This window comes from Schistocerca nitens, chromosome 3, assembly GCF_023898315.1.
Source record: "Schistocerca nitens isolate TAMUIC-IGC-003100 chromosome 3, iqSchNite1.1, whole genome shotgun sequence".
Classification (NCBI taxonomy): domain Eukaryota; kingdom Metazoa; phylum Arthropoda; class Insecta; order Orthoptera; family Acrididae; genus Schistocerca; species Schistocerca nitens.
This window is the reverse complement of record NC_064616.1, coordinates 386694515-386718419: the sequence shown is the minus strand read 5'-3', so window position 1 is coordinate 386718419 and position 23905 is coordinate 386694515. Positions and strand designations below refer to the sequence as shown.

The 23905-nt window shown below is 41.8% G+C and overlaps 1 protein-coding gene across 2 annotated transcripts in view; it reads right to left on the bottom strand.

Moving 5' to 3' along the window:
- LOC126249606 (synaptic vesicle glycoprotein 2B-like) overlaps positions 1 to 23905 on the bottom strand; it is a 343706-nt gene that overhangs the window by 100875 nt on the left and 218926 nt on the right. For both annotated transcript variants that reach the window (XM_049951273.1, XM_049951272.1), the window contains exons 4-5: positions 14568 to 14748; positions 2138 to 2289 (exon numbers count right to left, since the gene is read on the bottom strand). In XM_049951273.1, coding sequence (XP_049807230.1) covers positions 2138 to 2289; positions 14568 to 14748 — 333 coding nt within the window. The remainder of the gene's footprint in view (positions 1 to 2137; positions 2290 to 14567; positions 14749 to 23905) is intronic.

Sequence of the window (23905 nt, the reverse complement as noted above, 5' to 3'; positions counted from 1 at the left end):
AGTGTGTTTAAGGAAACTACAAAAGAAAGTTCTAGTGAAAGATAATTGAGAAACAGGCAACAACTGAAGAAACCAGAGCGCCTTATTGAAATTATGCTGGCTGAAATAAATGACCCAAAGAATTATACAGAGGCTATTAATTCTGTAGACCAGGAACACTGGAGAAGAGGAATGCAGGAAGAAATGACTTCATTGAAAGAAATGCTACGTGGACTTTGGAGCCTCTGCCACCAGACCGTAAGTTCATTACAAACCGTTGGGTTTATAGAATTAAGCGTAAGGCTGATGGTAAAACTGATCGCTATAAAACAAGACTAGTGGTTCGTGGATTTTGTCAACAAAAAAGGTATTGACTATAACCAAACGTTCAGTCCTGTTGCTAGATACGGTGCAATTAGAGCAATTTTGAGTGTTTCTGCTAGTGAGCAACTTTAGTTAGCGCAATTCGATGTAAAATCTGCTTTTTTGAATGGCTTCTTAAAAGAAGTTGATGGCAGTTCTGTATGTTGATGATGGATTAATATCTGCAAGTAAGAAGAAGGATATTGAAGTTTTCCTAAAGGAAATTCAAGATGAGTTTAAAATTACTGTTGAGCCAGTACGATATTTCTTAAATATTAATATTGTATGTCACGATAATGGATCAATAGAGATTTACAAAGGAAGTTATGCTAAAGATATTGAAGCACTTAAATGTGAATTGCAGCGTAATCATGTAGATAGATGTTGATGGTTTTACATGACAGAGGCAAATCCTGTGTCAACTCCAATTGAGCAGTATCTGCAGCCAAATGAGTTAACCAGTGATAATGCTCCATATTGAGAAGCAGTTGGCTGTCTTATGTATTTGGCAATTGGTACAAGGCCCGATATAGCATTTGCAGTGAGCTATGCGTCAAAATTTTTAGATAATCCTCAAGAAAATCACTGGTCTGTGGCAAAAAAATTCCTAAAGTATGTAAAAGGTTCAGTGTCATTGGGTATAAAATATGATGCTAGCCATGCAAACAGAAGACTGGAGATATAGACTGATGCAGATTATGCCAGTGATCCAGCAACCCGACACTCAGTTAGTGGAGTGGTTGCAAGATTTTGTGGAGGAGCAGTTACCTGGGCTAGTAGGTGGAAACATTGCATATCACTGTCAACAACAGAGTCAGAGTATATGGCTGCCAGTGAAGGGGCAAGAGAAGGAATATGGCTATCTAAGCTCTATGAAGAAATTTCACCACTGGCGAGTGGTCCTGTTCTTCTTGTTGATAACGCAAGTGCTATTAAACTGGTAAAAAATCCTGAATTTCACAAGAGGTCAAAACATATTGATGTTCGCATGCACTACATCTGTGAGAAGATTCATGAAGGCCAGTTAGCCATTGAGCATGTACCAGGCAATCAGCAAGCTGCAGATATTCTCACGAAACCATTGCCACATGTCCAGCTCAAATATTTAAGATCATTAATTGGAATGTGTTATGTACTGCATTTAGCAAGATAAACATTTAGGGGAAGTGTTGAAGTGAAATGTTTATATTACTCTCTCTGTTTGTACTACATCTATGTCTTTGGTTGGTGTCATAAAATAAAATACATGTGCCTTGTTATAGCAACTACATCATGCATGTGCTTTATGTTGTGCCCTTTAGTTCTTTCTTGAAGTTTCTGCAATAATGAACATGCTACAAATGTAACTTGTGAAGATAATATAATGTGCCAACTGTACAAAGTAAAATATAAGGTACTAGCATGTTTGACTGCATTTTCTTACATTATGTGATGTATATGCTTCTCTGATAGTGTGTGGCAGTATGGGAACAAGATTTCTTATGACAAGATTCTTATGTAAAATATTTTACTTAAAGGTTAGCCATTATCTCTACTTTTAATGCTGTCTACCAGCCTAACTTTGACTGATACCTTTAAGAACAGTTCCAACAGCGAGATGCATGGGCAACTGTCTGTATCATGTCATCACATGATCTCTCTGCAGACCCAAAAGACTATTATTAGACATTGCAGTCAGTGGAGCCATATGCTCCAGCAGAGCAAGGATGTTACGAGTAGGCTGGATGTCCTTTCCCCTATTTGTAATATAATACTAAGTCAATTACAGTTATGAGAACCATAATTAATTTCATACCTGTTCTTGGCATCTTCATCCAGGCAATGAGAGCTACAAAAATTCCTCCAAGTGCCCAGAAAATTAACAGCCAACTGAGACACTTCCCTCGATCAGATTTTGGTAAAAATTCACTGTAGTAAGCAAAAACTATGGGCATGGCACCACCAATCCTGAAAAACAGAAGTTATGAACATGCTAGAAATGTACCTTGTGAAGATAATGTAATGTACTAATTATGAAAAGTAAAAAATAAGGAATTAGCATGTGTGACTGCATTTTCTAACATTATGTGATGGATATGCTTCTCTGATAGTGTGTGGAAGTATGGCAACAAGATTTCTTATGTCGAGATTCTTATCTAAAACATTTTGGTTAGTGTTGTTATATCAGGTTAGAATAAAGATTTTAGCCTTTTAACATAACTGCAAACAGTTCAATGAACAACTAACTTCATCATTCTGCCAGAAATTTTGTCAATATATCCAATGCTAGTTGTTCCTGTTTGACTTAAAACAGTGTGGCCTATTTCTCTGTAGTCTCTCAACATCAAGAGCCCATTTCCTAGCAACACTATTATAGTAGTGACAGTTCCAATTTATTATGTATAAGCACAAAACTGGCATTAGTTCTGAGACTATTTTGTAGACAGTCCTCTTTGATTTTTTTAAACATAGAAATCTGTATCTCTGATTCTGTGTTATGTTAACCAGTTTACTTAAGAATAAATGTGGGTTCAAAAGGCTATGAGCTCTAATTACATAGAATTGTGTATTGAGTGCAGCAAGAATCATATTCCGATTTTCATAGGGTTTTAGACGAGAAGGTCCAAGTAAGTTACTGCTGTGGACAAGTTTTGTTTCATCAAACATAGCTTTATGAGTATTTTGAGAAATATGCTCTAAATTTGGCTCTCCTTTACCCATCTCATCTAGAGATCAGAATGTCTAGCAACAACTCTAACTAGGATGGTAACTATAAGCAAGAGGACACTTGATGCTTCCAGACTACAAAAGGATTCCCTAGTTATTTACATTTCAGCAGCACCGCTAGTATCAGAGACAATGTCACTATTTCTGGTAGCATGGTAACATTTGTTTGTCCCTGACAAAGATGGTGGAGGTTCCAGAATGAAATTTTCATTCTGTAGTGGAGTGTGCACTGACATGAAACTTCTGACAGCTTAAAATTTCGTGCCAGGTTCACCTGAACTCAAGACCTTGGCATTTTACAGGCAAGTGCTCTACCAAGTGAGCTACCTAAGCACAACTCATGACCCATCGTCACAGCTTGATTTCCACCAGTACCTTGTCTCCTACCTTCCAAACTTCATAGAAGTTCTCCCGCAAAACTTGGGAGACAAGCACTGCTGGAAGAAAGGATATTGCCAAGACGTGGCTTAGCCACAGCCTAGGGGAAGTTTCCGGAATGAAATTTTTAGTCTGTAGTGGAGCGTGCACTGATATGAAACTTCCTGGCAGATTAAAACTGTGAGCCAGACCAAGACTTGAACTCGGGACCTTCATCTTTCGTGGGCAAGTGCTCAATCAGGCTATCAAAGCATGACTAATGACTCGTCACCACATATTTACTTCTGCCAGTACGCTGTAATGGTGGTGGTGGTACGTACAGGGTGCTCAGTAGCGAAGTTATCAGTGCCCATACTGAACTAAAACAGTACAAATGTGGTTATCAGTTGTGAGAAGGCAGCAATAAAATGTAAATTAAAAATTGGGAATCACAGCCATCCTGGAACTCTCTCACTCACACTGTCACACAAAATAGCAAAATATGGATGCCTCAGGGCAGTGTGTAAGTAAAATACATAGACTACAACCACACGAGATCTAAAATAGTGGAATAAGGAACTGTGCCTGCACAGTCAATTGGAAAATGAAAGAGGAAGCAGCCAACCTAGAAACACATTAAAAACTTTTACCTAACACACTACTGAGAAGACAAGCCATCACACAGCATCCTAACACAAGAACCACATTTGATTCATCATCCCCTAAAATAGATGCCATGTCAACAGGTAAATGGGTTGCGGCCCTCATGGCTTCATATACAATGCATTCAGTTAAAATGTGGCATAAAGTAACCTGTACAATACAAGCGCTGCATACCAGTGAGTCTTCTGACAAAGGAAGAATCCATGTGTCAGAGGAGAGTGTCCTATCCGGAAGTGTGCTAAAAGTACTTACACTTGTCCCAGAGGCCGGAAGGAGGAACGCCATAGTCATGTCGTTGGTTTCAGAGGTTTATTATTAATTTTTATTGACATGTCTACTTCCGTAGGACCATATTGAGGAGCAAATCTCCAAGGTAATGGTACATGTCAGTACACGAAATTACAACATAAAAGTAATAACAGATAAAAATAGAATGTTAATGAACCCAAAAACAGTCAAACCATAAGTTTAAGTAAACAAATCAACAATACAACAAGAATCAGCTCAATTTTTCAAGGAACTCATTAGAATAGAAGGAGTGACTCATGAGGAAACTCTTCAGTTTTGATTTGAAAGCACGGGGATTACTGCCAAGATTTTTGAATTCGAGTGGTAGCTTATTGAAAATGGATGCAGCAGTATACTGCACACATTTGTGCACAGGAATTAAGGAAGTACGATTAAAATGCAGGCTTGATTTCTGCCGAGTATTAACTGAGTGGAAGCTGCTTATTCTTGGGAATAAGCTAATAATGATAACAAGAAATGACAGTATGGAATACATATGTATTGAGAGGCCAATGTCAAAATACGCAGACTCGTGAACAGGGGGCGACAAGAGGTTCGTGAGCTTACACCACTTATTGCACCTCAGGCGACGCCAAACACTGGCGATGACTTCAGCAGTCAGGTTAGGTTATCGCTGTTCATTGGGTTAAACCTGAGCGCAATAGTGAAAAAATTTGGAGAGACGCTAGGTGCAGTCCGCGCAGAAACAGATCGATTTTTAAAAGTCATGATAATTGTGAAAGCTACGACGTCACTATTTGTCGATGGACCTAATACAACGCGGACCTTCTGTATTTTAAACTGGAATACCAACGGCATTGCCGATAAAACCCTTCAATTACAATCCTTTCTAGACCGACAAACCACAGATGTCGCCTGCATCACAGAGACGCATCTGTTGCCGACCAATCGATTTAAGGTGCGCAATTACTCTGCCCACAGGATCGAAAGACGAAAGCCCCCTGACGGAGGTGTTGCTGTCTTTCTGAGGCCAAGAATCTGCCACTGAAAAATCGATATACCAAATTTGGTCACAGTCGAGGTGGCCGGGATAGAACTAAAAACAGGAAACCAGGTAATGAAAATAATTACTGCTTATAAACCCCCGCGATTTAACATTAACGTAATGGACCTTCAGGTTTTCTTCGAAAATAGCGAGCGAGTTATAGCAGCAGGGGGACCTGAACTCCAAACATGGAGACTGATATTCGTAAAGCGGTAAGTGAGGAGGGATTGGCCGACATTTCACTACTCCATCGATCGTCGTCCGCTAAGGCAGCTAGAAGCTCAGGTAAAGAGAATGTTACAAGAGCACAGACGACTCAGCTGGGAAGGAAAGCTCAGAGAAACTGAGCAGAATATGAACCAAGTATGGAAGATCACGAAAGCGCTGAAGGCTGCTCCCAGGGTAGACAGGCCACTCCGTGGAGAAAACGGATTAGTAAACGAAGATGAGGAGAAGGCAGAAGTGTTGGCGACATCGCTACAGCCGCAATTCCGAACTCATGTAATTGAAGATGGTGAGAGTCATAGGCAGGAATAAATAAGAGTCAGACAAGTGACTCATTTGAGGCAAGAGAGGCTAGAGACAGAATTTACACCAGTTTCCGATCGCCTTACGTGTGCCTACATCATACGACAGGGGAACAACAAATCTCCCAGCCCTGATAGGGTCCGTGTCCCTTACCTAAAACACCTTCCCCTACCGCAGTCACATACCTCACATCTATACACGACTAATGCCTCTCCCTAACGTGCTTCCCAACTGCCTGAAAAACTGCTCAGTTTGTAACCCTACCCAAACTCAATAAAAACCCCATCCTTCCCCAAAGCTACAGACCAGTTTCTCTCCTGTGCTTCATAGGAAAAGTACTGGGGTATCTTATCCACAGACACCTTACCAAATTCCTGAGTGACCAGAACATTATCAGCCCTGAACAGTTTGGCTTCCGTCCTGAACACAGTACCATCCATCAATCCCTGCGTCTGGTGGAACACGTATGCAGGGCGAGGGATAGGAAAAGCAGCATACGAGCGGTATTTCTCGACATCGAGAAAGAATTCGATGAAGTCCGGCGTGATGGCTTAATTTATAAGTTATCCTAGTTAGATATTACAGGACACATGAAACACATCACTGACTCGTTCCTGGCGGGGAGGAAATACTCTCTTAGGTGCGGCAAACATGTTAGTACGGTCACACATTCCGTGGCCGGGGTCCCGCCTATTCCGGTTCTGGGCCTCATACTATACTCGCTGTATACAAATCATGGTGAAGTTGGCACCTGAATTTCGAGAAATGTACATTTTTCAGAGTTCCTGATACGTACTCCATAGTCCATAGTCCTACAGTTATCTGTAAAAAAAATTGAATAGTTCTGTAGAATTTTTCGAAAAAAAAAAGATCACAATTCTGAATAACTGAGCAGGGTGGCAACTGATTTTGGAAAAATATATATATATATATATATATATATATATATATATATATATATATATATATATAAAGTTCTTTACACATATGATACAGTTCTAGAGTCCTCTGTACAAGTTTTGAATACTATTTTTTCAGGGTTCTTGGTGGATATTCTACAGTTCAAGAGTTCACAGTACAGAACTTGAATAGTTCTGCACGACTTCGCGAAGAAAACACTCGTAATCTGGGAAATTTTAATGTTGTAAAAGATTATGTGCCGATTTGCGAAAATTAAATTGTGTTTACAATTCTGAATAGCTCCCCAAGAGTTCTAAAGGATACCTTAACGAAACTTTTTTGTGCAGGTAATAGTTTATGAGAACATTACAATAATGAGAGACCTATTTTCACTACAGAAAATATACGAAATCGCACTAGAGTTCTGATGACAGTTCCGATCACTGTTCTGAAAAGCATCCCAAGAGTTTTATCGAAAAACGTAATATAATTTCTAGTGAAGACGATGTTTATAACTGCAATAATGTGGGACCCACATTACGAACATGTAGCTTTTCAATCGGAAGCTGAGCTGAGCTGCCGGCCGGGTTGGCCGAGCGGTTCTAAGGGCTACAGTCTGGAACCGCGCGACCGCTACGGTTTCGAATCCTGCCTCGGGCATGGATGTGTGTGATGTCCTTAGGTTAGTTAGGTTTAAGTAGTTCTAGGGGACTGATGACCTCAGAAGTTAAGTCCCATAGTGCTCAGAGCCATTTGAAAATTTTTTTTAAATTTTTTATTTTAGCTGAGCTGCCCTAGTTGTGATCGTTGCATATAGATATAAGTCGACTCACATCGTGTGGACTACCGTTATGTACCCGACTGCTGGCAACGTTAGCAGTCTAGGTAGGTCTCATTTTTTCGTCTAGCTATTGCGGTGTATTACAACAACTTTAATTTAATTTGATATTCTTTTCTACAACTATGTACCGGATTTGAAGATGGCTGTCTCTATAACGTGTTTTCACGATTTCCGGGTACTTTCGTGTTCGATACGTACTGGTATTTTCCAATATTAAAAAGACATACGTCATTTTTTTCGCAGAGGAGTTCAGATGCGTCATACAATTCAAGCACCCTTTGTACTTTTATACGTTCAGTGTCGGGGTTTCAAAACAGGGATAGGGGTAGGATCTTGTTCCCTTAGACTAATGCAATGAAATCAATTAATTTACGTCAGTTCTAAACACACTTGGAGCGCCATTCAACAACAATCAGAAATCATCTCTTCGATGCGAGGGTAAGTTCTGTTGTTCACCGCGCTTATGGTGCTATACCTGCCAGAGTGTCTGTCGTTTGGTGAAGATAGCTCTGGCCCAGATTTTTGGATGCGAAGAGTGAGACATACAGATAGAGATAGAAATAGCCTAAAATATGATTGTAGACTTAATTAGCATTTTTAAATGATTTCTTTAATATATTTACATAATATCTGCTATAGCACAGGAACCATACATACCATTAATCTGATTATTTTATCCGTGACGTTGCTTTGCCTTTAATAGATGTTATGGATGAAAAGCATTGAGAGAGACTTAGTCCTCGGTAACTAGTTCTTGGAGATGTTCACTGTATACTGAGTGCCAGAAATTACGTAAGGCAGAGTTATTTAAATAAGAATAAAGCTTATCAGATTTCATTTTCAACAATGAAATGGTTTTTAAACTAATCAGCTCTATTTCTGTGTTACTAGGAACCTGCATTCTATATTTTTCTCTAGCTAAAAATAGGTTTGTAACGTATTAAAACGAGTTTCAAATGATTCTCGCAATATTTACATTTTTCATTATGTTTGGTCACATCGTTGCTATCCGCAGCACATTCACTCTGTTCTTTTAGGTATGGAAATTAACTCATATTCTCATTTTATAATTTTAAATGGACAGATACTTAGCCTTTTAGTTTCAAATTTAGCCTTTGAGATGGTAACTAACTTCAACAAATTTGCTGAATCAAATTTATGTTTGTCACTGATTTGGAATTTTTAGTTGATATTTATTTCCATTTCAAAGCTTAAATTTAGAACTAGAACGTAAAAGCATCTGTACATTTAAAATTATATTAAAACTGACATTTAAGTCAATTTCTATACCTGAAATTTAGTCAAATTCTCATTTTGTAACTGAGTAATGACAAGTTTTATAAACTCAAGGTAAAACAACGTCACTGATAAAAGAATCCTATGCTGTAACAGATATTGTTTAAATACATTAAGGAAATCATTTAAAATGTTAATTAAGTCTACAAACACGCTTATATTTTAGGCTATTAAGCTCCTTCAAGAACAGACAAATCCAAGTTCCAAGATCTCCGTGCTCCATCTCGCTCCGAACTCTCTCTCCCCCTCCCCCCTCCCTTTCTCGCTCTTTCTCATTTCCAAATATCTGGCCCAGAGCTATCTTCACCAAACGGCTCTCTCTGGCAGCTGTAGCATTATAAATGCGATCCACTACAGCACTCACCCTCTCATCGAATTGACGATTACCAACTACTGTTGTATGGTGCTCCAGTCAGGGTGTTCGTTTTGAACTGACGTAAATTAACTGATGTAGCTGCGTGAGTCTAAGCGAACGAGATCCTACCCCTATCCATGTTTTCCAAACCCGACACTAAACGTATGAACGCACCAAAGTTGCTTGAGTTCTAAGACGCATCTGAACTCCTCTGCGAAAAAAATGACGTATGTCTTTTTAATGTTGGAAAATACCTGTATGTATCGAACACTGAAGTAACTGGAATTCGTGAAAGAACGTTATAGAGACAGTTGTTTTAAATCTAGTACGTAATTATAGCAAAGAATATCAAATTAAATTAAAATTGTTGTGATACAACGCAACAACTAAACGAAAATAAGACAGCTACCTAGATTTCTGATGTTGTCAGCAGTCGGATACATAACGACAGTCGACACGATGTGTGTCATCTTGTACCTACATGCACCGATCGGAACTAGGGCAGCTCAGCTCAGCTTCCGATTGAAAAGCTATATGTTCGTAAACGAGGTCCTACGTTACTGCAATTATAAACGATTGTCTTCGCAAGAAATTACGTTAAGTTTTTCGATAAAACGCTTGGGGTGCTCTCCAGAACAGTGATCGGAACTGTCATCAGAACTCTAGTGCGATTTCGTATATTTTCTGTAGTGAAAATAGGTCTCTCATTATTGTAATGTTCTCATAAACTATTCCCTACACAAAAAATTTCGTTAAGGTTTCCTGTATAACTCTTGGGGAGCTATTCAGAATTGTGAACACAATTTAATTTTCACAGATCGGCAAATAATCTTTTACAACATTAAAATTTCCCCGATTACTAGTGTTTGCTTCGAGAAGTCGTGCAGAACTACTCAAATTCTGTACAGAGAACTCTTGAACTATAGAATATCCATCAAGAACTCTGAAAAAAAAAATTGTGTGTTTCTCGAGAGTCCGGTGCCAACTTCACAGGTAGTCAGCTATTCAGAAATGTGATCATAATTTTTTTGCGAAGTTCTACAGAACTATTCAAAATTTGAACAGAGGACTCTAGAACTGTAGCATATCTGTAACGAACTTTAAAAAAAGGTAAATTTCCCGAAAATCGGTTGCCACCTTCACAGCTGTTCAGCTATTCAGAATCGTGGTCATTATATTTTTTCGTAAAATTCTACAGAACTACTGAAATTTTTTACAGAGAAATCTAGAACTATAGCATATCTACCAAGTACGCTGAAAAAATGTTTATTTCTCGAAAATAGGGTGCTAGCTTTACATGACTTTGAAAATGAGTTCTTCATTATTGCAGTTGTCTCATACACTACTATCTGCACAAAAAATGTCATTAGGGTCTTCTGTAGAACTGTTGGGGAGCTATTCAAAATTGTGAATATTATTTTGTTTCGCAAATTTGCAATTAACTTTTTGTACAAGATTAAAATGTTCCCTATTAATAGTGTTTTATTCGCAAATTCTGCAGAGCTATTCAAATTTTTTTACAGAGAACTGCAACACTTTGGGATACATATGAAGAACACTGAAAAAAATCTATATTTCTCGAAAGTCGGGTACCAGCTCAACATGACTCAAATGATGTGCCGAAACTAACAGGATACGGACGAGCGTTGTATGCTGACGGCACAGCCGTTTAAAAGTAGTAGCTGCATCAACTTCATCGTCAGGAAGCTGCAACAGCACTTAGGAGAAATCGGTAACTGGTGCATAATCTGGGAACTTAAAATAAATGCAGACAAAAAAGTAGGATGAATGTTCACTAAAAAACTAATTCATCCAAGAAGGCAGATTCCCTTAGCTGGCAGAAACGGCGAGTGGAGCGACTCAGTAGTCTACCTAGGCCTTCAACTAGAAAAACGACTGACTTTCGACAAACAGATAAAGTGGGCCCATAGTGGAGACTGCGCTGCGTACAATCAATATCTCCACCCCTCAAGCGTTGGGAGCTGAGAAGTGAAACAAAACTAAAACCAGACAGTGCTGTCATCCTCCCTTCGTTATTACACTGGAAAAAAAAAAACTGGTACGCCTGCCTAGTATCGTGTAGGGCCCCCCCGCGAGCACGCAGAAGTGCTGCAGCATCACGTGAGGTGGACTCGACTAATGTCTGAAGTAGTGCTGGAGGGAACTGACAACAGCCGGCCGCGGTGGCCGTGCGGTTCTGGCGCTGCAGTCCGGAACCGCGAAGCTGCTACGGTCGCAGGTTCGAATCCTGCCTCGGGCATGGGTGTGTGTGATGTCCTTAGGTTAGTTAGGTTTAAGTAGTTCTAAGTTCTAGGGGACTTATGACCTGAGATGTTGAGTCACATAGTGCTCAGAGCCATTTGAACCATTTGGAACTGACAACATGAATCCTGCAGGGATGTCCATGAATCCATAAGAGTACGAGGGGATGGAGATCTGTTCTGAACTGCACGTTGCAAGGCATCCCTGATATGTTCAAAAATGTTCATGTCTGGGGAGTTTAGTGGCCAGCGGAAGTGTTTAAACTCAGATGAGTGTTCCTAGAGCCAATCTGTAGCAACTCTGGACGTGTGGGGGTTTCGCATTGTCCTACTAGAATTGCCCAAGTCAGTCGGAAGGCACAATGGTGGCTCTGAGCACTATGCGACTTAACTTCTGAGGTCATCAGTCGCCTAGAACTTAGAACTAATTAAACCTAACTAACCTAAGGACATCACACACATCCATGCCCGAGGCAGGATTCGAACCTGCGACCGTAGCGGTCACGCGGTTCCAGACTGAAGCGCCTTTAACCGCACGGCCACACCGGCCGGCTGAATGCACAATGAATATGAATGGATGCAGGTGATCAGACAGGATGCTTTAGTACGTGTCACCTGTCAGAGTCGTATCTAGAAGTATCAGGCACCCATATCACTCCAACTGCACACTCCCCACACAATTAATGAGCCATCCACCAGCCAACATGCAGGGTCCACGGATTCATGAGGCTATTTCCATACCCGTACACGTCCATCCACTCGATACAATTTGAAACGAGACTCGTCCGACCAGGCAACATGTTTGCGGTAATCAACAGTTCAAAATGGTTCAAATGGCTCTGAGCACTATGGGACTCAACTGCGGAGGTCATTAGTCCCCTAGAACTTAGAACTAGTTAAACCTAACTAACCTAAGGACATCACAAACATCCATGCCCGAGGCAGGATTCGAACCTGCGACCGAATCAACAGTCCAATGTCGATGTTGGCGGGCCCAGGCGATGCGTAAAGCTGTATGTCGTGTAGTCATCAAGGGTACACGAGTGGGCCTTTGGCTCCGAAAGCCCATATCGATGATGTTTCGTTAAATGGTTCGTACGCTGACACTTGTTGATGGCCCAGCATTGAAATTTGCAGCAATTTGTGAAAGGATTGCACTTCTGTCAAGTTGAACGATTCTCTCCAGTCGTCGTTGGCCCTGTTCTTGCAGGATCTTTTTCCGGTCGCAGCGATGTCGGAGATTTGATGTTTTACCGCATTCCTTATATTCACGGTACACTCGTGAATGTTCGTACGGGAAAATCTCCACTTCATGGCTATCTCGGAGATGCTGTGTCCCATAGCTCGTTCGCCAACTAGAACACCACGTTCAGACTCACTTAAATGTTGATAACTTGACATTGTAGCAGCAGTAACCGATCTAACAACTGCGCCAGACACTTGTCTTATATAGGCGCTGCGGACCGCATCGCCGTATTCTGCCTCTCTAGATCTTGTATTTGAAAGCGCATGTCTATACATCTTTCCTTGGCATTCAGTGCATAAGGGTCTGAAATTTGGTCAACGGAGGCAGACAGCCATCTGCCCAAACTTCAGACACTGCAAAACAGGATCTTGCATCAGACCGATTCACGCCAATTACGATCATTAAATACTTTTTAGGCGAAACATCGACCCTCACATACATCAAAAAGAAGTCAGAAACTCTTTACAAGAGGACTGCAGCTTCGACCAACCATCTTACCCATTCTGTTAGGCGCACAATACCTCGGCGCTTCACCGAGCGAGGTGGCGCAGTGGTTAGCACACTGGACTCGCATTCGGGAGGACGATGGTTCAATCCCGTCTCCAGCCATCCTGATTTAGGTTTTCCGTGATTTCCCTAAATCGTTTCAGGCAAATGCCGGGATGGTTCCTTTCAAAGGGCACGGCCGATTTCCTTCCCAAACCCGAGCTTGCGCTCCGTCTCTAATGACCTCGTTGTCGACGGTACGTTAAACACTAACCACCACCACCACCACCTCGACGCTTCAGATAAAAGACCAATCTCCACACTAACCAAACAATTTAGGGAATACAGACACAGGCAAACAGTCATGCATGCAATCATTTAGATACCAAAACCGTCTTCAATCAGTCATTCATCCACGCTGGAAGTCAGATGGGCAAAGTGCTGTGGTGCTTCTATGATAATACACATAATGCAACAGCAGGATTCCCGTTCGTCAGCATACCTGACGAAGGCGACATGTCTGATCGCCGAAATATTATGTCCACTGGACACTATGAACTGGCAGTACACCCAAGGACTGTTCAGTCTATATATACGCCGGGTGAAACTGAAGAATGACATGACCAAAACCGTCAATACTAATTTGAAATACTGTATTTAAGCAACAATAAAATGAGTTCATAGTGCATCGTTCTTGTAAAATATGGTAAACACCCAGAATCAGGGCACAGTGATTAAAGACTGGATTCATATCACAAGAGTTCTAGGCGCGCAGTCCGGAACCGCGCGACTGCTACGGTCGCAGGTTCGAATCCTGCCTCGGGCATGGATGTGTGTGATGTCCTTAGGTTAGTTAGGTTTAACTAGTTCTAAGTTCTAGGGGACTAATGACCTCAGCAGTTGAGTCCCATAGTGCTCAGAGCCATTTGAACCAGCCATATCACAAGAGATAGTTTCAACTATTGATCTAGCTTCCACTATTTATATTTTTGGTTGCTGCTCTAAATCCCTTGAAAGAAGAATCTGTAGCTTACACTTGCATATTATTAGTGTTTCCGTAGTGACCACTCATAAATATACATTTTACTGCTAGAATGTTGAAACTTATATGTTTAGATTGCTTCCCTGATTTATTTTATAAATCATCTCAGTGAACTTTGCATATTACAGATAGTTTTAGATATAGGTATTTTGTTCATAAATTCTTAGTCATGAAATAAACAATAGCCGCAGCTTTTTACATCTGTCCTGTTTAATGTCAATCAAAATTAGAGTAAAAGAAAATGTCTTACCCCACACCACTACAGAAGCGTGCAGTCATAAAAGTTCCATATGTTGGCATGAATGCAGCAATAACACTGAATACTGCGTTAACACTTAGTGCTGAAAGCAGAGTTCTTCGACGTCCCATTCGGTCAGCTAAGTTACCCCAGACAACACCTCCTACCATCATACCGATCAGTGTAATGAAACCTGAAACACAAAAGTGACACTGCAGAATCAGTTTGAACAAATAAATTTCAACAGCATTATTTTTAATACACTTTTTATGAGACCTGCATACATTTCATGTTCTGGTCAGAAATATAGTTGGAAACTAACGATGAGAAGCTCAGTTACACAACCGTAATTTTGCTGACACTAATTTTTGTAACACACACAGCACAGTAGCAGTCACTAGATCAGAAACAGAAACTGGTACCTCTTATTAAACTATACAGTACACAGTGGTAAATATCTGCTTATAGTTTATCCTAAGTATTTGTAGCATAAGACATACATACTAATTAAGGGTGTCCCATATATCTTGTAACCTAATCTTTGAATTTATTGTCATCAAAATAGATATTTGACAAAGGTTTTTATTTTCTATAGTTAGGTTCTCGTAAAGTAACTTTATTAAAGTGTGTCAGTGTAACACTTCAGAGCACATACGTGTCCTAAATGCAATGATCAAGTACAAAATATCAGACAACATACAAGGGGTGTTCAAAAATGCTAAGCTTGTGCTCTAGGTCCTAAATATCAATTTAGCTTACAGAATTGTCGATACAGGGTGTCCAGTGAAGGAGTCCCCAATTTCACAGGTCAATATCTCGAAAACTAAGATCGACAGACGAGAACAACAAAACGTACGTTTATCGTGAAAGCTGTAACAATTTTATACGTAAGTTGCGAAACAGTTCGGAAACCTGCTAGCAGATGGCGCTGTACACTGTGCAGCTTGTACAGTATCAGCTTGCGTAATAATTAAACTCGTCCTCTGCGAGCGGTCTCCGCAATCACATTACAATCTTTTCAAAATGTCCGCCACTCGCAATACGGAGGTGGCGCAAACAAACAATGAAGTTTGCCGTCACATTCTGTAGTGTCTGAAAGGAAGTGGATTCAGACGTCATGTAGATCGCCGGTTCAAGCTCGTCCAGCGTGATGGAATGGTTCCGGCAGATAGTGCCTTTCAATGTGCCCCACAAAAAGTACTCACGACAAGTCAGATCGTGCGAATGTGTGGGCCAGTTCACCCCTGCGTGAATAAATTTGCAACAGTTCAACGCAATGACACGATTCCCGAAGTACTCATCAAGAGAGTGAAACACCTGTCCGGTACGATGTGGCCTGGCCCCATGTTGCTTAAACCATTCGGTGTCTGGCGATCCTCGAACACTAGATGTGTGGCTACAAATTGTTCCAAAATTACAACGTAACGTTCATTAGTCAATAATGCCTCTTCTCAATGCCGCAGCGCGAATGGTAGACCTATCTTTGGGAGAATACCGTAATTTTACTTCACACAAATGGGAATTTCTCGGAACCCCAAAATGATCGCCGGCCGCTCTGACCGAGCGGTTCTAGGCGCTTCAGTCCGGAACCGCGCTGCTGCTACGGTCGCAGGTTCGAATCCTGCCTCGGGCATGGATGTGTGTGCTGTCCTTAGGTTAGTTAGGTTTAACTAGTTCTAAGTTCTAGGGGACTGATGACCTAAGATGTTAAGTCCCATAGTGCTCAGAGCCATTTGAACCATTTGCTGCAACCAAATATGTGAATGGGCTTGGTGAAACACAACAGCTAATGATTGGTGAGCTGGCAGAATGCAACATCCTTAATAGCACCTGTTGGCACATTTCCTTCTTTGAGAATAAAATTCGAATGTTTAGTACATCGCTTTCTGCAAAATACAATGTTTTCCACTAATATATTCTTTATGGAAATATACTATGGGATCAAAGATATCCGGACACCATCAAAAACATACGTTTTCAATATTAGGTGCATTGTGCTGCCCCCTACTGCCAGGTACTCCATATCAGTCAGTAGTCATTAGACATCGTGAGAGAGCAGAATGGGGCGCTCCGCGGAACTCTTGGACTTCGAACATGGTCAGGTGATTGGATGTCACCTGTGTTATTCACCTGTGTCATACGTCTGTACTCGAGATTTCCACACTGCTAAACATCCACTTTTTCCGATGTGATAGTGAAGTGGAAACGTGAAGGGACACGTTCAGCACAAAAGCATACAGGCCGACCTCGTCTGTTGACTTACAGAGACCGCCGACATTTGAAGAGGGTCGTAATGAGTAATAGGCAGACATCTATCCAGACCATCACATAGGAATTCCAAACTGCATTAGGATCCACTTCAAGTACTACGATAGTTAGGCGGGTGGTAAGAAAATTTGGATTTCATGGTCGAGCGGCTGCTCATAAGCCACACATCACGCCGGTAAGAGCCAAACGACGCCTCGCTTGGTGTAAGGAGCGTAAACATTGGACGATTGAACACAGGAAAAACGTTGTGTGGAGTGACAGCACACAACGTGGCGATCCGATGGCAGGGTGTGTGTAAGGCGAATGCCCAGCGAACGTCATCTGCCAGCGTGCCTAGTGCCAACAGTAAAATTCAGAGGCGGTGGTGTTACGGTGTGGTCGTGTTTTTCATAGAGGGGGCTTGCACACCTTGTTGCTTTGCGTGGCACTATCAGATAACAGGCCCACATTGATGTTTTAAGCACCTTCTTGCTCCCCACTGTTGAAGAGCAATTCGGGGATGGCGATTGCATCTTTCAACACGATCGAGCACCTGTTCATAATGGACAGCCTGTGGCGAAGTGGTTACGCGACAATAACATCCCTTTAATGGAGTGGCCTGCACAGAGTCCTGACCTGATTCCTATAGAACACCGTTGGAATGTTTTGGAACGCCGACTTCTTGGCAGGCCTCACCGACCGATATCGATACCTCTCATCAGTGCAACACTCCGTGAAGAATGGTGTGCCATTCCCCAAGAAACGTTCCAGCACCTGATTGAACGTATGCCTGCGAGAGCGGAAGCTGTCATCAAGGTTAAGGGTGGGACAACCACCATAGTGAATTCCAGCATTACCGATGGAGGGCGCCACAAACTTGTAAGTCATTTTCGGCCAGGTGTCCGGATACTTCTGAACACATAGTCTAGTTTCACTGTCCTTCTACCTTTCTCCGTAGATACTCACGACAGTAGCACGTGAATATTCGACCTGCTTCGCCGTTTTCGAGGTACTCGTTCACAGGCTCCGCGTAATAATAATCTGCCCTTTGTCAAAGTCACTTATCTACATGGATTTCCCCATTAGGAACCCATATCTTCGCTAGAGTGTTTCCCTTCCGTGTCTGCTGTTCAAAAATGGTTCAAATGGCTCTGAGCACTATGGGACTTAACAGCTATGGTCATCAGTCCCCTAGAACTTAGAACTACTTAAACCTAACTAACCTTAGGACAGCACACAACACCCAGCCATCACGAGGCAGAGAAAATCCCTGACCCCGCCGGGAATCGAACCCGGGAACCGTGTCTGCTGTGCTTACATACACTACTGACCATTAAAATTGCTAAACCACGAAGATGACGTGCTACAGACGCGAAATTTAACCGACAAGAAGAAGATGCTGTGATATGCAAATGATTAGCTTTTCAGAGCATTCACACATGGTTGGCGCCGGTGGCGACACCTACAACGTGTTGACATGAGGAAAGCTTCCAACCGATTTCTCATACACAAACAGCAGTTGACCGGCGTTGCCTGGTGAAACGTCGTTCTGATGCCTCGTGTTAGGAGAAGGAATGCGTACCATCACGTTTCCGACTTTGATAAAGGTCGGATTGTAGCCTATCGCGATTGCGGTTTATCGTATCGCTGCATTGCTGCTCGCGTTGGTCGAGATCCAATGACTGTTAGCAGAATATGGAATCGGTGGGTTCAGGAGTGTAATATGGAACGCCGTGCTGGATCCCAACGGCCTCGTATCACTAGCAGTCGAGATGACAGGCATCTTATCCGCATGGGTGTAACGGATCGTGCAGCCACGTCTCGATCCCTGAGTCAACAGATGGGGACGTCTGCAAGACAACAACCATCAGCACGAACAGTTCGACGATGTTTGCAGCAGCATGGACTATCAGCTCGGAGACCATGGCTGCCGTTACCCTTGACTCTGCATCACAGGCAGGAGCGCCTGCGATGGTGTACTCAACGACGAACCTGGGTGTACGAATGGCAAAACGTCATTTTTTCGGATGAATCCAGGTTCTGTTTATAGCATCATGATAGTCGCATCCGTGTTTGGCGACATCGCGGTGAACGCACATTGGAAGCGTTTATTCGTCATCGCCATACTGGCGTACCATCCGGCGTGATGGTATGGGGTGCCATTGGTTACACGTCTCGGTCGCCTCTTGTTCGCACTGACGGCACTTTGAACAGTGGACGTTACATTTCAGATGTGTTACGACCCGTGGCTCTACCCTTCATTCGATCCCTACAAAACCCTACATTTCAGCAGGATAATACACGACCGCATGTTGCAGGTCCTCTACGGGCCTTTCTGGATACAGAAAATGTTCGACTGCTGCCCTGGCCAGCATATTCTCCAGATCTCTCACCAATTGAAAACGTCTGATCAATGGTGGCCGAGCAACTGGCTCGTCACAATACGCCAGTCACTACTTTTGAAGAATTGTGGTATCGTGTTGAATGTACACGCCATCCAAGCTCTGTTTGACTCAATGTCCAGGCGTTATTACGGCCAGAGTTGGTTGTTCTTGTTACTGATTTCTCAGGATGTATGCACCCAAATTGCGTGAAAATGTAATCACATGTCAGTTGTAGTATAATATATTTGTCCAATGAATACCCGTTTATCATCTGCATTTCTTCTTGGTGTAGCAATTTTAATGGCTAGTAGTGTACTTTAGTTACTGCGTCACGTGCCCGCAACGCCACCAGGCGGCATCCAACGTCGCGGTGGGCAGTGGTCATATCGTTTTCGCTTATCAGTGTATTTTACTCTACCATAAGTGAAGATCAAGTCCAATCATCCTGTAGAGGTTTTAGTAAGTCGCCCACTGCATGCTTATTAATTTGTGGATACTCTTCATCTCTCTCAGCATATCTGCAACAACTTATAGTGTCATTTTATTTTCTCCACCTTTTTCGTAACTCAGAGATGAAAGACCAATGTGACTGCTCTGTCTGTCTCTAATAGATTCAGAAGGAATACTGTTGCTTAATCATAACCTAAATTTTTGCTTAGCGCCTGAAATTACAAATCTCTTTCCATATCGATCTTTTTACTTGTGCTTGCCTTATCAGTTTTTTCCCTGCTTTTCAAGTATTCATATTTGCTTTCTGTTCTAGCAAATATCCTCAGCATTACTGACTTGTATTGGGAGTCAAAACCATCTCTTATTCTCAGTGATATAATAGGTTTTGTGGGGAATAACCTAATACTGTCCTACCTAGTTTCGACAATTTTGAACTCTGAAGTGTCACAGTCTACGTACAAGGTCGAAATACCTCGATACAGGTAATTCTTTTTACTATCAGTGCAACCCGAGTTGACATTTGGCGCAGTGACTGGTAAGAGTAACTGTAAAGGCATTTCCCATTACGGTTCGCTCCAAACAGCCACTGCACCAGAGTGTCAACTTGGTTTGCATGGATAAATAATATCCGAACGACAATATTCTAATTAATATTTATTAATTAAAACAATGGCTCAAATGCATCGTAATGCACTTGGGAAAGACCGAGTCCAGGTTTGTAATCTATGATTAAAATGTAATCTTTTGATGTAGGCTAGTAAATGAACAGCATTCTGTGCACCGGTAATTTTGGTTCTGATATTTTTATAGTGATTTTCTTTTTTGTATCCTTTAGCCCTTCAATCCCCAGTTCAGTCAATGTATTACAAAAATGATTTGCATGCAAACAGAATCGGCAGTCTGTGAGGGTGAGTGAATACTGTCTTCATCCACTGAATCATACGAAAACTTTGTCTTCAGCGCCGTTAGAATTGCAGTAATACTCATAAGACAACATACGATAGCATTTTTGATACAAGCCTTGTTTGACACCATAGGAATGACGTCACAACTCACCATAATAAAAGAAACAGCCTCAGCTGAACGTGAGCAATTAATCGATAGTTCTGGCGAGCGTTCAGTACAGTAGTTAGGTTAGTTACTATCAAAGTCACTTTGATGGTCCAATTCAATTACAGTACGGTGAGAAAACTGACCAAAGGAAGTGGAAGTAGAGTAACATGCCTTTGTTTTGTACTGAATGGAATAAAAAAGATACCATAGGCCTACAAAGTTTGTGTTATTTATAAATTTAAAATCACCTAAAACACAAAATGGAGCCATAGACCGACAACCTTGCACAAACGAATCACCACAAGGTAAGTACTAGTAAGGTTTATCCATGGGAGTTGTGGATTTGAAAGTCTGCTTATGGGATCTTGCTTTCTATAAACAAAACAATAGAATTACAGGCAGATTTTCAAACTGGTTCAGTCAGCAGGAGCGGATTGTGTTTTCCTTACTTCAGTGAGGGGGATTTTTCATGTCACGGCGCTAAAGGAGCTACTCATCATTTAAAAAGGATACACGACTGTACAGTAATATATACTCAAGCGTCAAAGAAAATGTAATAGGCATGTGTATTCAAATACGAAAATGTGTAGACAGACAGTATACGGCGCTGAGGTCGGCAACGCCTATATAAGACAAGTATCTGGCGCAGTTGTTAGATCGGTTACTGCTGCTACAATAGCATTTTATCAATATTTAAGTAAGTTTGAACGTGGTGTTATAGTCGGAGTACGAGCGATGGGACACTGCATCTGCTAGGTAGGAATGAAATGCAGATTTTCCCGTACGACCATTTCACAAGTGTACCGTGAATATCAGGAATCCGGTAAAACATCAAATCTCCGACATCGCTGCAAGCGGAAAAAGATCCTGCAAGAACGGGACCAACGATGACTGAAGAGAATCGTTCCACGCGACAGAAGTGCAACCCTTCCGCAAATTGCTGCAGATATCAATGCTGAGCCATCAAAAAATGTCAGCGAGCGAACCTTTCAACGTAACACATCGATTTGGGCTTTTGAAGTCGAAGGCCCACTCGTGTACCCTTGATGACTGCACGACACAAAGCTTCACGCCTCATCTGGGCCCGCCAACATCGGCATTGGACTGCTGATGACTGAAAAATTGATGCCTAGTCGGACGAGTCTCGTTTCAAATTGTATCAAGCGGATGGACGTGTACGGGAATGGAGACAACCTCATGAATCCATGGACCCTGCATGTCAGCCGGGGACTGTTGAAACTGGTGGAGGATCTGTAATAGTGTGGGGCGTGTGCAGTTAGAGTGGCTGGCACAAGCATGCGATGACTAACCTGAGTGCGTCTGGGTCGGTTACTTGCGTCTAAGTACGTTACCTGTTTCACGGAATTTCGGTCTGACTAAAAATAAAACTTCTATTTAGATAACAGAACTTTCTGCTCCGAGTTTCATCCACTTGTCAGTTGCAAGAATAATTTGGGCTGATGATGGAAAGATACAAGCACCTTGTGCAACCTGTCTATAAGATTTGAAGTTTTCTCAATTCAAGGTTATCTGTTTGATGGTTGTTTGAAGGGGTCGTCACGATAATTTGTGTTCGAAAGTTAGGCCTATATACGTTATAGAATTGGTAAGATGGGTGAGATGACAGTGGATGGTAATATGGAAATCAGAAAGACAGAAGTGACGGATAGTGGGTCCTATTATTATTTATGAGGTCCGATGGTACTGACTTTAAGGTACCACAGCTTACAGCAGGACATGGAGCTATTGAGATGGATATGAGGAGACCTTCTGAAGTCTGGAGAGTTATGTGATGGGCGAGGGATGGGATGCAGTGTCGTCGACACATTAGGGTGTGTGGATGAAACTAGGTGGCTTTGTACACTCAAAGCTTTTAAGGCCGGTAGTGCCTTAGGTAGAAGTTACAGAGACATTACACGACTAATCAGCTTTCAGCTGAGTTGTTACTGGGGTCAAAACATGAATTTAACCGGAGGTACCTATAGTAATCCCTCTGGTCAAGGCTGCCGACACAGCGATGTAAGAATACGGTACCAATGTTCTGATTGGGTCATTCCAAAGCTTAGAAGACGAACTTGAAAACATCGGAGTTGTTCGTCTGCAGCATTGGCCTTAGAACTGACCTTGGTTCCCTGGTTCTGCATCGGGTGAAGGGCTTAAAAGCTTCGAAAGTTCTGTGACAAGCGGGGCTGTTACTTCCTACACATTCATCACATGGTTGAGAACTGAAGGTACCCTTTCATTGAATCACAATTGCATTACACATAAGAGGCTGCTATCCAAGTAACTGACTCAAATCTCTGTCCAGTCTATATAATGATCACTCTACGAGGTCCCAAATTATTAGTGCAAGATCAAAGAAATGCCTTCCACAGATGGAACTATTAAAATCCTAGAGATCGACTGCCAAATAATTAGCGAATTGTCCCAAAGATCGAAGCACTCTTAAAAAGCAGGGAGTAGCAATCCGCCAAACCACTACCCTTTTAATATATATTTCGACGTATATAGGAGTTCACAAACTCTGTAGCTCTGACTGTTCTTCGCCGACCTGTATCGGCCATTTGGGGTGTAAACGTGCACATTTATGGACAGCAACGAAGACATTGACTGCTGATGGCCTACTATTTGGGAAATATTCAGCATAAAATCTTCTCATTCCGAGAGCCCTGCATTCCGCTGCTCGGCAAACAATGTGAATGTCAGCTACCTCGTTCACTGTGCACTTATTCATGGTAAGTACAGCGCGACAATATATGTGGAGCAACATAATACACACAATAAAAACTAAAGCAACTTACTCAGATAAAACCTCACCGGTATAGTCCGGTCGTTAAATAACATTTAATAGTGCTTCTGATCATATGGTATCAGCAATAGCAACAACGACTCTTAAGTTTGTGGACTGTGCTTTGTTTAGCTATCCTTACGCGCTTCTTTTTGGAATGAAGCTGCAAATAATTGTGTGTGTGTGTTTAATTTCTATGTTTGCTTTTATATTTACCAGAGCTAAGCTTTCGCCTATTTGACATAGCAGAGTATTCGAACGCAGCTATTAGCGCCACAGTCGTCTGGATCAGTTTGGGACAGAGATCTTTAATATCGTTCAGTGGTACCTCAGATGCTGTGGTATCGGCACTACGTAAAATGACTCTTGCAATAGCCGGGGCGTTAAGTATGTGCATGGCTTCTGGGTTCGTTTTTGCATAAGCATGA